Source organism: Emydura macquarii, unplaced genomic scaffold, assembly GCF_026122565.2.
Source record: "Emydura macquarii macquarii isolate MOO-44397 ecotype Brisbane River unplaced genomic scaffold, CSIRO-AGI_Emac_v2 contig_3345, whole genome shotgun sequence".
Taxonomy (NCBI): Eukaryota; Metazoa; Chordata; order Testudines; family Chelidae; genus Emydura; species Emydura macquarii.
In genome coordinates this window covers 1,513,036-1,526,684 of record NW_027133482.1, presented here as the reverse complement: position 1 = coordinate 1,526,684, position 13,649 = coordinate 1,513,036, and the positions used below count along the sequence as shown (strand labels likewise).

At 46.7% G+C, this 13,649-nt stretch overlaps 2 protein-coding genes across 3 annotated transcripts in view; both read right to left on the bottom strand.

Moving 5' to 3' along the window:
• Nucleotides 1–4,447, bottom strand: part of LOC137143609 (progonadoliberin-2) — a 28,528-nt gene extending 24,081 nt beyond the window's left edge. Inside the window, exon 1 of the mRNA XM_067533476.1 lies at nt 1,918–4,447. Coding sequence (XP_067389577.1) covers nt 1,918–1,926 — 9 coding nt within the window. The 5' untranslated portion in view covers nt 1,927–4,447. The remainder of the gene's footprint in view (nt 1–1,917) is intronic.
• A 988-nt stretch (nt 4,448–5,435) lies between these two features.
• The window catches only part of PTPRA (protein tyrosine phosphatase receptor type A), a 252,557-nt gene continuing 244,343 nt past the window's right edge, over nt 5,436–13,649 (bottom strand). For both annotated transcript variants that reach the window (XM_067533619.1, XM_067533621.1), the window contains 6 exons: nt 13,148–13,224; nt 9,343–9,477; nt 8,657–8,782; nt 7,877–8,028; nt 6,433–6,568; nt 5,436–5,849 (listed from right to left, as the gene is read on the bottom strand). In XM_067533619.1, coding sequence (XP_067389720.1) covers nt 5,775–5,849; nt 6,433–6,568; nt 7,877–8,028; nt 8,657–8,782; nt 9,343–9,477; nt 13,148–13,224 — 701 coding nt within the window. In that variant the 3' untranslated portion in view covers nt 5,436–5,774. The remainder of the gene's footprint in view (nt 5,850–6,432; nt 6,569–7,876; nt 8,029–8,656; nt 8,783–9,342; nt 9,478–13,147; nt 13,225–13,649) is intronic.

Sequence of the window (13,649 nt, the reverse complement as noted above, 5' to 3'; positions counted from 1 at the left end):
AATATTTCCTAATATCCAACCTAAATCTCCCTTGCTGCAGATTAAGGTCATTATATCTTGTCCTATTTTCAGTGGACAACAACTAATCACCATCTTTTTTATAATAGCCTTTAATCTACTGGCAGACTTATCAGGTCCCCCTCAGTCATCTTCTCTCACATCTAAATATGCCCAGTTTTTTTTTTTAAACATTTCCTCATATTTGAGGTTTTCTAAACGTTTTATCCTGTTTGTAGCTCTCTTCTGGACTCCCTCTAATTTGCCCACATTTTTCCTAAAGCGTGGAGCCCAGGATTGGACACAGTACTCCAGCTGAGTCTTCATCACTGCTGAGTAGAATGAGACAATTACCTCCTGTATCTTACATATGACATACCCATTAATACACCCCAGAATGATGTTAGTCTTTTTTGCAAATCCATCACATTGTTCATTCATATTCAATTTTTGATCCACTAGAACCCCCAGATCCTTTTCAGCAGCACTATCACCTACCCAGCTGTTCCCCATTTTGTAGCTGGACATTTGATTTTTCCTTCCGAAGTGTAGTGCTTTGCACTTGTCGTTATTCAATTTCATCTTGTTGATTTCAGACCAATACTCTTATTTGTCAAGTCCTTTTGAATTCCAAACCTGTCTCTACAAAGTGCTTGCAACCCTTCCCAGCTACATGTCATTTGTAAATTTTATAAGCGTGCACCCCACTCCATGACACAAGGGGCTGAGCCATTAATACAGAAAATGTTTAACACACCAAGCCAACCTAGCTTTTTCTATCCATTATTATTGTCCTGAATACAGAGAGATGTATTTTATTCGCACGCACACACACACAGTCACGAACATTGGCCCAGACCATCCCCACACGGGCGACCTGCAGGAGAATGTAAAGTTCTCAATCCCCTTGGGGCATTTCCTTCCCATTTTTCCATCAAAGGAAAGTTCTCCCTTGACGAAAGAAGCCAGGGATTCAGCACCCAAACCCTATTGATCTTGGGGGACCTGCTGGAAAGCTAGTTGCCTCTGCATGGGCTCTCAGGCCCCATGCAGTACAGCTCCAACAAAGCCATGCTGATGGGGGCTGTTCCTCTTATGTGCTGATGGTGGTTGGGTTCCACAGCACGTAGGAATGTGCTGTAACATTCAGTGCTGAGCCAGCATTCACTGCCAGTGGGATCTCTCCTCCCTTGGCGAAGGTCACCACGCCTCAGGGAGGGCTTCCTCAGGCTGCAGGCAGGCAGGGTGGGGTTTGATGGTGTAAAGGCACCACTCCTGGCCCCTAGAAAAGGATCCATGAGGTTACTGGCCCCTCTGCTCACCAAGGCAAGGGAGACGTGCTTACATTCCAGGACAGAACTGCCTCACCTTTTGAAGCACAGGACACCCCCTGGGTCCAGTACAAAGTGAAACCCAAATATCGGCATTGCTGGATGAGGCTCCATTTCTTTGGATACAACTCCAAGGTTACTCCCCCATTGCAGGGGGTGGGGGGAAGAAGGAGAAGCAGGCTCCTTTTTGGGGAAAACCAAGCTCCTTTTTTGCAGGCAATATCCCTGTTGGAATAAAACCATGAGCTGAACTGGCATTGCTACTGACCGGAGAGGACAGAGACAGAACTAAGCTTACGTGACAGATGTTAGTCACATTGCTTAATGAAAAACTGGAATGTGCTCTGACACTACAGTGAAGAGGGGGCATAAGGACCTACACAGACTAGACTAGAGACAGCCATGGTATAAGGAGGTCTCTGTGAGAAGGTAGCCGGATTAGCTAGACTGCCCCCGCCCAGCAGGTATGTGGCTATTCAAATACCAAGGGAATCCACACCATAGCCCCTGCTGAGAATCTATCACTGGTATTTGTTAATAAGGATCTCACTGTGAGGCCTTAAAATAAATCTCTAAATAGCTACTGTACCTTCGACATAACAAGTGTGAATGGTGCTAATGTCTCTCAATCAGGGCTGCCGTTGCAGTAATTCTTTCCAGTCTGATGACGTACGTCTGTAGATGAGGACCCAGAGGACTGGCTTGGCACTTGAATGCATAGGAACTCCGAGACTGTTGGAAAATACATTCTAATTTTGTCAATGTTGTGGCTAATTCAGTAGTTAGGAAAGTCTCCTGTTCTGTCATACACTCAAATAGCCTTACCTCATTCCTACTCAGTCTGACTACAGAGAGTGGCTCTCTGACTGCCCACTCTACTGCCTGTATTTTAGAACCTTTAAAACGAGCTGTAATTCAATTTCCATTGTAAACTAGGACAGGTCAGACATTACACTGCATTTTTCTTTAAGAACAGTTCAACTGCCTTCTTCTCTCAACTACAATCTTGGAGCTCAAAAACAGGATTCATTCAAAAAAAGTCATCTTCAGACACACAGAAAGGATCTATAGTATTGAAAGACAGACACACTTCAGAACTCCCTAGACAAAACAAAACATTGATCCAAATCAACTTCAAATTTAGAAAGAGAAAATAAAAGCTACTTGTACCCTCCCTTTTAAAAAGGGTGGAAAAGCTTTAAGATGCCTTTGAGTAAAGAGTTGTTTCCAAAAATTAAAAAAACCCCAACCAAACACCTACAACAACAGCCACAAACCCTAGGATAAAATGTTAAATTCAAAGGGAGGCTCACGGAAAAGTTTAAGGAGATGACCAGCGTCAAGTTGCAATACCTAAGGACTAAGTCCTGCCAAAATTTAAGCATGGGAGTAACTTTACTCATTTGAGAAAAATTCCTCAGACGTACATTTATAGGATTGAGGCTACACAAAACTGCAAACGACACAAATGATATGATGTGGAGATGGGAGGGCTCAGCCTGGATAGAACAAGCCTTAAAAGGAAAACACTTTCCATGGTTTTAAATTCAAAGTGAGTGTTGCCAGTCTAGGCTCCTTGCTTTCACAATCACCACTGCTCTGGCTAGGTGGCTTCACTGTCTACCCAAGGGAGTGGTGTCCATCACTTGTCTTTCTAGAAAATCTGCTCGAGCGTGGCTTCGAGTCACTGTGCGCTTGATGCAGGAATCACTGGGTGAAAGTCTATGGCCTGTTATGCAGGAAGTTAGACGAGGTGATTATAATGGTCCCTTCTGGTCAAACATTATGGATCTACTTACTTTATTACTATTGTGAAGTGTGGCTCCTTTCCATCAGAAAACAACACATCTTCCCAGTTTCAGACTAGCTCCTAGAGGACAGGTATCCGTGTCACAACTCTGGGCACCAAATGGAGCTCAGCCCGATCCTGCAGGCAGATCTGTGCAGGCAGGCCTGTGTATGCACGGGCCCTGATTCAGGAAAGCATTCCCATTCGGGACAGTGTTCATGTATTCGCTTACATGCTGTCCTGGATCAGGGCCAAGCAGAGCCCAACTGATATCTGCAGGACTCTGCACGGGCACAAGGGTCCAACCGCATGGATCAGAGTGCAGGACTGAGGCCCTTAAAGGCAGCCACTGTAGCGAGGCCAAAGAGAATGAGCCCTGGAGACTGAAATCTCTTACGCTCAGAGATGATCCCTGCAGATAAGGAAACTGGTGGGGTATTCCATGTGTGTGTGTGTGTGTGTGTGTGAGGGAGAGAGACTTTTTCTATGTCTATTTCACTAGAGAAAGCCTACCCTCTCGCGGGATGGTTCTCCAAGTCTGTTCAGTTGGCACTTTCAACAGCATTACATTCAGTGCAGAAATTAAAAAACCCTCCTCTAGAAGAACCTGATTTTCTGATAGCTCTCCCTCCCACAACTAACCTGGGATGGACAGGATTTACATGGAGTGAGTGAGAGAGCTGCCCCACAGGAGGGCTGAGAAGACACCTGGTCTTCCACAATAACTGAGGCAAACAAGATCTTTAGGGTAGATACCAGACACCTCGTCCTGGGTGACTTTTATGGTAGTGCTGCCTCCATGAATGCTGCAAGGATCACCTCCTCTTTATTTTAATTTTCATTTCAGTGCTAAGAACACACAGAACTGGGCATGTCGACCTATACATTTTTGGCAGAATCCCCCGTCACGCCTGAATCTGACCTTACTCCTTCCAGTATGACTTGAATGTAAATTCCACTGCTTTCATTGTCGTTATTCCTGATTGACATTGGTGAGAGAGGAAGATCAGATCCAGGAGCTGCTAAAGAACCATTCACAGGGTGGGGAGGGAAGGGAGAGATCCGTCAGGGGAGCTGATGGAACTTGATGTCTGAGGGACAATCAATGATTGGTGGAGTTTCGATTGTTATGTGCCATATCCTCTCTCCAAACCATGGCACTAGCACTGGTGAAGCACCTAGAAGAGACCTGCTGAAGGGAGGGCCCCTCATCACTCTCTTTCCTTCAGTCCTCATGACCAAAGAAATGGAAAGGAGCAAAATTAAACACACTTCTTGGCCATGGTGGTTCTAATACGTTGAGAGCCAACAGGCACATGGAATTCCTGCCTCCAAGTGTAAAGAAAACAGGGTCAGGCAACCCATAATTGACATGGGCCAACAAACACCTTTGGCAGTTGTAAGACAAGCATGAAGTAAACACTGTTCTCCTGGCGGAACACAGCCCAAGACCTTGTCTAAACCGGGGATTTGCCCCAGCTGCAGCCATTGGTGGAGCTGTGCCACTGCATGCTCCCCATGTAGACAGGCAAAGCTTCAAGAAGCCATGAGTTGCACAAGAGCAGTTTACCCGTTTCAAGCAGAAGCACAAACAGTGGCTTCTAGAGGCTTTGCTTGTCTACACTCAGCATTCGTGCTGGTGAAGCTACACCACTTGCTGGACAACAATGGCTGAAACTCCCGGAGTACACAAGGCTACAGTGAAACATTTGGCTTTGCCTTGAGAGAGAGAGAGAGAGAGATTGCGAATCTTAATACTAACAACAACAAAGCAGCTACTGTTCACTGATGAACACAGACAGACAGAGCCAGAGGATTTCAGACAACGGCCTTTGTTAATTGCAGGAGCAGGTAAGGTCATCCACGTACCTGACTGCACTTGCAGTTCAGCTAGACATCTAAACGACCGACTCTGCTGCCTGCCAATAACTGCCCGGTAAGGCTGTGACTGAGCAGCAGATAAGACCAATCTGAAATCTGGCACACATGCATGGAAGTTTCCTTTAGGGAGCAAAAAATCCTTTTTTTGGGGGGCTGAAATCCCAACCGTTGCTGCCACTTACAAGTCCATTACCATTTTCAGTCAGTGACACATAGTTATTTAGCCCCGGAGAAAGAAACTTTTGCTTTTTCTCTTTTTATACAAAAACTAGGATATATATATACACAGAATAAGTTGTTTGGGTTTGTGGGGGTTCCCCCCCCCCCTTTTTTTTTTTTTTTTTTTTTTTTAAAGAGCAGAACAGCAGGAAAATGTGAAACCATTTCCCTGCAGATTCGGAAAAGCCTGTGCTTTTAGATGAAATCCAGAATACTACTATTTTTAAAAAGGCTTTACTCCCTCAGGAAAAAGAAGATTTACAAACAAAGTAACAGCCTATATCAACTCTCCAGCAGAGAGATGGATTGACAATATTAATCCAAACATCACGCTATTTAATTCCCCAATAAAACATTGGAAAAAAAGGAGCCAACAGTATCTGCGCTAACACTTTTGCTACATATAAAATCTCCAGCTAATATGAAGCCTATGGTACCAATCTCTAAAACAGTTAAGATATATACACATATTTTGGGGGGTATATTAACAAACAGAATATTACAAAATATTAAAGAAGGCAACTCTTCTGTCATTAGTTTCTTTTTGTTTTGTTTTTTCACTTGAAGTTGGCGTAGTCTGAGAAAGCATCAATGTATTCCTGCACCACCTTGTAGCAGAATTCGTACTGTTCCTGTGGTGTTTGGGAGAGGAAAAGCACAGCATTAGATAAGGAAAGGTACTCTGCACTTATGCCTGTGTTATGAAGGGCTCAGGCTAGATAATCACAGTGGTCTCTTCCTGTTTTGTATCAAAACAATTTCAAAACAATTTCAACCGCACATCTCAGAGTACTTTACAAGAGAAGGGTGAAGTATCATCATCCCCATCTAATCTTGCAGAGGCCAGTGGCCTGTTTTTCAAAGATACTGAGCATCCACAGCTCAGCAGCTGCTACGGATGTTTGGCACCTCTGAAATTGTGTCCATAAGTGACTTCCCAAGGTGAAAGAGGAAGTCAGTGGAAGTGTCTGGAACAGAATCAGGTCTTCTTATTCTTAGCCTGGTGCTCCCTCCCCGTAGAACTGATAGTTAGGAGCAAGGGTGTAGGGAAGAGACTCCTCCATCACTCCACCATTAGAATTATTTTAACAACTAGAGAAATTCCCACTCAAAAACCTTGGTTGAGATGAAGGAAAGTTTGCATGCAGATCTCAACTGAGGTCTGTTAAGGCATGAAGGGAGCTCGATACTGGAGAAGCACTAACTCATGCTTACCAGTGTCTGCACCATATGCGGCCTCTGTAATCTTAAACTCTTCACTGTCTGAAAGACGTCCAGAATCCCCTCGGCTTTAACCCTTTCCAGGACAGTGCTCAGTGCACAGAAGGTTCCTGTTCTTCCTGCCCCGGCACTGGCAAAGAGACAAGCAGGAGAGCACAGAGAAACAGAACGTCAGTATAAAGCACATTCATTTGGCTGCACAGATGCTCCAACTCAGCCAGTGGGAGGAAAACACTGGGGAACATGAACATCTTCAACAGTCTCCTTTGTGCTTTCTAGTTTAACCGCAATGTCTAGACAGTTGTTTTCACACGAATCATCCCATGTGACTAACCAGCCATTGTTCCCTCCTCTCTTGGGCACCAGCTCATGTCTGGCCAGAATTAAGAGGCCAAACAGCCAGACAGATGGTGAAGGAGGTTTGGTCATCATCTGACATGAGCTGAGTGGTCTCATGTAGTTCCCAATTTCTCCACATCAAAAAAACCGCACAAACCCAACTGTCCCACATGCTGGGGGAAGAGAAGCCAAGGACTGAATGGGGCCTGGAGACATATACTCACGGCTCCTTCCAGCTCCAGGTTCAGGCACACTAGCAGGGGCAGTGTGGGGGAAGCTTGCACCACTGCAGTCTGTGCTGCCTTTGTTCAGTGGGCTGAGGACATCAGCAGCCCAGCCCCTTTCACTGGCTTGCAGAACTATCATAGTTACTCAAGCCCAGAGCAATGCTTGCCCTAGGCCAGCTGTCATAGACTCATGGAAGATGAGGGTTGGAAGGGACTTCAGGAGGTCATCTAGTCCCACCCCCTGCTCAGAGCAGGACCAACCCCAACGAAATCATCCCCACCAGGGCTTTGTCAAGCTGCAGCTTAAAAACCTCTAAAGATGGAGATTCCACCACCTCCCTAGGTAACCCATTCCAGTGCTTCACCATCCCCCCAGTGAAAAACTTTTTCCTAATATCCAACCTAGACCTCCCCCCCTGCAACCAGAGACCATTGCTCCTTGTTCTGTCATCTACTACCATTGAGAACAGCCTACCTCCATCCTCCCTGGAACCCCCTTTCAGGTAGTTGAAAGGCTGCTATCAAATCCCCCTCATTCTTCTCTTTGCAGACTAAACAAGCCCAGTTCCTCAGCCTCTCCTCATAAGTCTTGTGCTCCAGCCCCCTAATCATTTTTGTTGCCCTCCGCTGGACTCTCTCCAATTTGTCCACATCCTTTCTGTAGTTGGGGGGGGGGAGGGGAGGCCAAAACTGGACACACTACTCCAAATGTGGCTTCACCAGTGCTGAACAGAGGGAAATGATCACTTCCCTCGATCTGCTGGCAACGCTGCTACTAACGCAGCCCAATATGCCATTAGTCTTCTTGGCAATAAGGGCACACTGCTGCCTCATAACAGCTGTGTCCAGTCCCTTGCCTGACTGGGCTGTACCTGCAGTGCACCGTGATTGGATGGTTCCCAGACTGCTGCTGCTGTTTCTGCACAGCTGCAATGATATTGATCATTCCTTTCCCATCACTGGGGATTCCAACTTCTGGCCAGCCATGGAAATGGAACTGTCGAATCTGTCGGCTCTTGTTTTCCTTGCAGGAGAAAAACAATGACAACTTCACTCCACTGGACCAATCTAAGTCCAAGTGCATAGCTGGAAACAGACTCTTTCAAGGGCTTGGGAAGAAAGTTAGAGAGGAGGGTATGGTCAGAAGGGTGGTAGCAGCAGGTGCCCAACAGGACCTGTGGCAGTGCAGAGGGGAGACAACTGGTGGTGGGTGCCCTGGAGGACAGTGCTGGGAACTGGAAGCCAGGGAGGGTTTGGGGGGGCCCAGGAGGGAACCAGCAAAGCAGTGAGGATGGGCTGTATGGCAGCAGAGAGGTGGGTGGGCAGGGCGTGGATGATTTAGTTTCTAATGGGGGAAGGGAACCCAGTAGACGTGGGGGAGACGTGACCGGAGGTCAGTAGGAGAGAGGTGTTAACAATGATGAAGGGGATAGGACAGCAATGTGCAAGGGGTGGTGTCGTCATTTTGGGGCAATTGTGGAAGGGCTTGGAAGCTGAGGCGGGGCCAGGGGAAAGGGTGAGAATCAGCATTTGAGACAGGGCTGCAGGAGCGGGGGAAGCAGGGCACCTATAGAAAGAACTAGGGGTTAACCAAATAATCTGCCCAGAGATCCCAGAGTTGCCTTCCATAGGTGAGCAAGAGAGACTCCTACCCTGGTGTTTGTTACTAGCAGATCCCGCACTGTGTAGCTCTCACATTCCTCCTCTTTTTTCAGCTCCATTGTGATGTCTCCATAGGACACAGAGCCATCAGAAGGCCAGTACTGGGCACATTTCTCCTAAGAAAGCATGAGAAACGCAAGAGAAGTGATGAGGTGAGAAACCTCCATGTGGCAATGTGAAATCCCCACTCCCCCCAGCCTGGCCAGTGGGGTCTGCTAGGAGGAGACCTCGCTAGGTCAGCCGTGGGATCCCAGAGCTCTGAAGGGGAGTTGGGATGCTGCTCTCTAGCTGTGTGCGCGAGTGATGTTGCTCTCCTGTGGCCAGCACACAGACAGCAATTAGGGAGTGGCCATTTAGCTCAAGAGGTGTTTTGGGAGTGGAATGTCCTGGATCCTTGTTTCATCTCCCTCTCTCTGAAATTTATACTATGTCTATAAGCATGTGGATTCTTTTGGGGGGGGGGGGTGGAGGGTAAAACTAGAAGTTGGACTGCAGCGTGAGGTTCTCCAGAGAAGGTCAGGAGGGTTAAGTAGTTATATAATTTGGGATGTGTTGGGAACAAGCACTAGGGCCGTCAAGGGACTGTAGGGACTTGCCTTGATTTTCCCACCAGTGATGGAGTCACAATGATGTTGCTTTCCCACCAGTTGCAGGTTAGTTTATCCCAGGCACTTACCTGGCCTCTCTCTTCCAGCTCTGTTAACATAACTATAGAGCAGGATTTCCACTCCCAGATCATCCTCCAGAAATCCTCTGTTGTGTGCTGGAGAGGCCCCTGACTGGCGATGTATGAATCCTTCTGGCGATAACCCTGCAATTTCAAGCCATGGTTGTTGGGGAGGCACAACTGCATGCAGACTGGAAATCACGCAAGTGCTGTAAGGATCTGCAGCAGCAGCTGTTCTGCCTGACACAGAGCAATGCTGCAGTGAACTCCCTCATAGCCACCTTGAAAAGTACATCCACAGAGAGATTACTATCAGATGGTGCAACAGCATGCAGACAAGAAGCGTGAGAGGTTGGTGACAGTGGGCCCCAGTGTGGGGAACTGCTTGGGAACTCACTGGGAGAGTCCTCTGAGTGGATCACAGGCTCCAAAGCACAGCTCACATGAAACCAACCTTTGGCTTGGTTTCAGGTGGAAACCACATCAGAGCTTAGTCTCCTCCATTTCTCTCTCCATACCAATCACAACCGAAAATCCCTTCCTGGTGGCAGCTGAGAAACTTGGCTCTTGTTTGCCCAAGGCTTGTGGACTTGACTCTCTTCTACACAGGCAGGGAAGGGGATCAGTGCTGCAACAAAGCTTTTTCATCTCTAACTTCTATGATCCAGTTTCCTTCTCATTCAGAAGTTGGACACTTTGCAACATACAAATTACTTGGTATAGGTCTTCTGCTGTGTAGCACATGGCTTTTTATCGCCTTTTCACAGCATACACAATCACAGCCATTAGAGATGGAAATTACTCTTTACACCCTCCCTTCCAGTTCAAGGTCAGACGAGGGTGCAGACCTGTTTTAAATGTCACAGGGGATGGGGTTTCCACCACAGGGAGACTGTCCCACAGGGTAATACATCACATTCCAATCTCCCCTATCGGCACTTAACCCGCATTTATCACATAGGTCACTGCTTCCCCTTCTGGCGCCTACACCCTGAACTTATTTGGAGGCTGCCCTTTTCTCCCATTATCCAAGTGTAGAAAGTCAAGAAAGCAGCAGCTCTTGCAAGGCTCTGACATCACTCATCTCTACTCCATCAGCTCTGTTGTGCCTATATTTGCTGCCTCAGTCATTCTCCATGCAGACGACTCACACTATAGGCCATTACTTCCACAGAGTGGAAACACTCCCCCATGCTGGGGAGCCTTGTTTCTTAGCATTCGTTCTGACCAAAACCTATCTTTAATTCCAATGCATCCAGCCTTCCCAGGCTCACTTCTCAGCTACGCCTCATCACAGGCATGTCATTGAGCTCAGGTATCCAATCACTCTGCCCCACACAGGGTGATACAGTAAATTAGTGACAGCACAAAGGAAACAGATGATCAAGAGTCTTGTACATGTTAAATAAAGAGCCTTACAGCATCTCAAGCATGTGCCCCTATTGTGTTGGACAGCGTGTCTCCTTTTGGGTCTTTGTCATGGATTGTAAGTGGCCCGTGCTGCTCATTTGGCTCTTGAAGAGTCGAGAGCTGTAACCCACGGTACAAAGAGCCAGACATTGTGTCCAGGTTGCTGCACCACACAACGGTCCTACTTCTCAAGCACCTCCCCCCCTGGATCTCAAAGCCTCCCAGCCTCACTGTGAGGCAGGTGTTACTGTCCTCATTTTGCAGGTGGGGAAGATTGAGGCATTTAGAAGTCAACAGGAATGTGGGGCAGGGTCTGTGGTCTCCTCTCCTTTAAGTTCCTGACTCACTCAGTCCCAGCAGTGTTAGGAAGAGGGCCTGGCTTCTGCAGACTTTACGAAAGCTGCAGGTGGGTGTGGGCTGGACTGCAGAGGAGGCTTGGGGGAATCAAAGGGGCATCCTTCCACTTCCTGTGGACTTACCCAGGTCAGCATGAAAGAAAACCCCACCAGTACCTCAGGGGCTAACTGGGAACACACTCAAAGCACCTAGGAGCCTTGGTGGGTCTGCCAATCTGCAGCAAGCTTGTCAGGGGGCTGATGAAGCTTTTGGTAGAAATGTGCCTTTATTACAGTGAAATGCCTCCCCGGTGATGGGGTGACAGCAAATTTGAGCTCTCTCTCTCTACATGGTAAAGGGCTAAAGACTTAGGTCTTGTCTACACAAACAAATGGTTCAAATATCATTACACTGCTTTAGAAACTGATGTACAACAGTTGCCTGCCCCTTGTGTGGACACTCAGATTCCAATTTAAAAGTGTCCACGCAATGGAGATAGCACCAAATTAACTAATGCTGTGTCTAAAACAATGTAGGTAAATCAGGACCAGACCTTACTGCTTCTGTAGAGGACAGAAAACTCATGTCTCCAGTGTGCCTGTAATGAACTGCACTGAGCTAAGCAGAGCCAACAATCTACAGTGACAGCCCAAATCAGAACGGCAAACCACCACCACCAAACAACTAAACCATTAGAAGTTTTTTGGAATCCTGAAGAACACCTGCTTTTAGGATGTCATAATTCAGGAATCCCATGTTTGATTAGAAATTTTTACCCTGGGCCCAGACTTAATCTACCAATTTAAGGTTGATGTAGTTTTTACTGGGGATTTTAAGAAGAAAAGAGCAAAACAAGGCCTGTGTTGTAACGCAATCTCCAGCACAAGATGACAACTGCTATTCCACAACCAAGAAATATTCCTGCTTCCGACAGCCAAGTTTCTGTTGTTCTCTTTCATCAGTTTGCAGTGAGGACACAAAGACACTTAGTCATTTGGAGCATGTCAGTCAAGTGAAGTTCAGTAGAGGCAGGAAATTGAATTCTCAACAAAGTTGCCGACATCACATCAAGGGCTTTTTGACCTAGATTCATGACAAACAAACAGGCCTGGGATGCCAGGCAGGGAGCTTATAATGTGCTCTGTTTGAAACTGATAGAATCAGAGTGTAATGATAGGTCAGCACAGCAGGACCCACCCAGTATGGATGATTCTCATTAGAGCATTACACTGCAAGGGGATAGAGAACTCAGGGCATTGTGATTATGATAGCATGCCTTTCCCCCCTCAGTCACTGGTTCGAATCTAGCCCAGGACCGTAATTAACAAAAATGACTTGCCTTTGGGAACAACGGTCATCTGGGGGTTAGAGGCAGGATAGAGATGGGGGTCTACATCAATTATTCACTGTTGGCTAGACTGCGTGTAGATGAATGCTAATGCAAGGCATCCCACGGACATCAACAAGACTACCTGTCAGCAAGGGTTGTGCAATCTAGCCCTCGGTGAGGAAATCACTTAATCTCTCTGTCTCATTTCCTCCAGTCTGAGGACAGTGAGATTGGTCTGTTTTTGTAAAAGGCTTTGAGATCTGTGTATTATTATTACATTATGTTGTCTGGTGGATGTTCAGTGGCCAAATGAAAGGAGCTTCTAGTCCCAGTTCTATGTCTAGTGGACAGACACCCATATCACAAGAGCCACTATCAAACTTGTTGGGGGGCTCAGTGGAGGGCCTAACGGGGCTGAGACTGAACTCGCCCTGTGATGCATCTCTTTGGATTATGGTGAGACATATGGGTGGGGCAGCATGGAAGCTCATGCTGCTTTTGCCTGACCTGTACATGTTTTAAGGATAAGCAGGGAACTCCAGTCCCCAGTCAACTTAGCACCTCCCATCAGCTCTAAATACAAAGAAAGGGAAGGAGGATTATAATAAAAAAATTCCTGAAAAGGAAGCATTTCAAGACTAGACCCATCCTGGGTATGGGGACCAGTTTGAGGTGGAGGATATTGGCTGCAGGTTGTAGAGTGCATGGTTAGAGTATGAACAGGAAACAAGAACTTACATCGATAAAGGACGCATTGACATAATCTGTGTTCTCTTCGCCTCTCTTCACTGGAATGATCACTCGATTGAATTCATCTAAAATAGAAGCCAAACAAGCAGGTTGGAGTTCTGGGGAATATTTTCAAAACACAAATACTTGCTAGTCAGGCATCAGCCTTAGGATGAAAGTTCACACAGCCCCCAGGACGCCATCAGATTGAGACAGCTGAGATGAACGGCCCAGTGTAAAGGGAGCTAGTCTGGGATTTGGGAGACCTCCATTCAGTTCCAGGCTATACCACAGACTCCCTGTGTGATCCTGGGCAAGTCATTTAGTTTCTCTGTACCTCAGTGTGACACTGTGTCTCAAAACAACACCCCAGAACCCCCATATTCCCCACTGTCATATAATTATGATATGTGTTGTACAAAGTATGCCTTGGGAGGTATCATTTTAAAAGTCTTGATCTGTTAAACATGAATATCCTGTTGGATTGTATGTGCTGTCATTGTATGTGAAG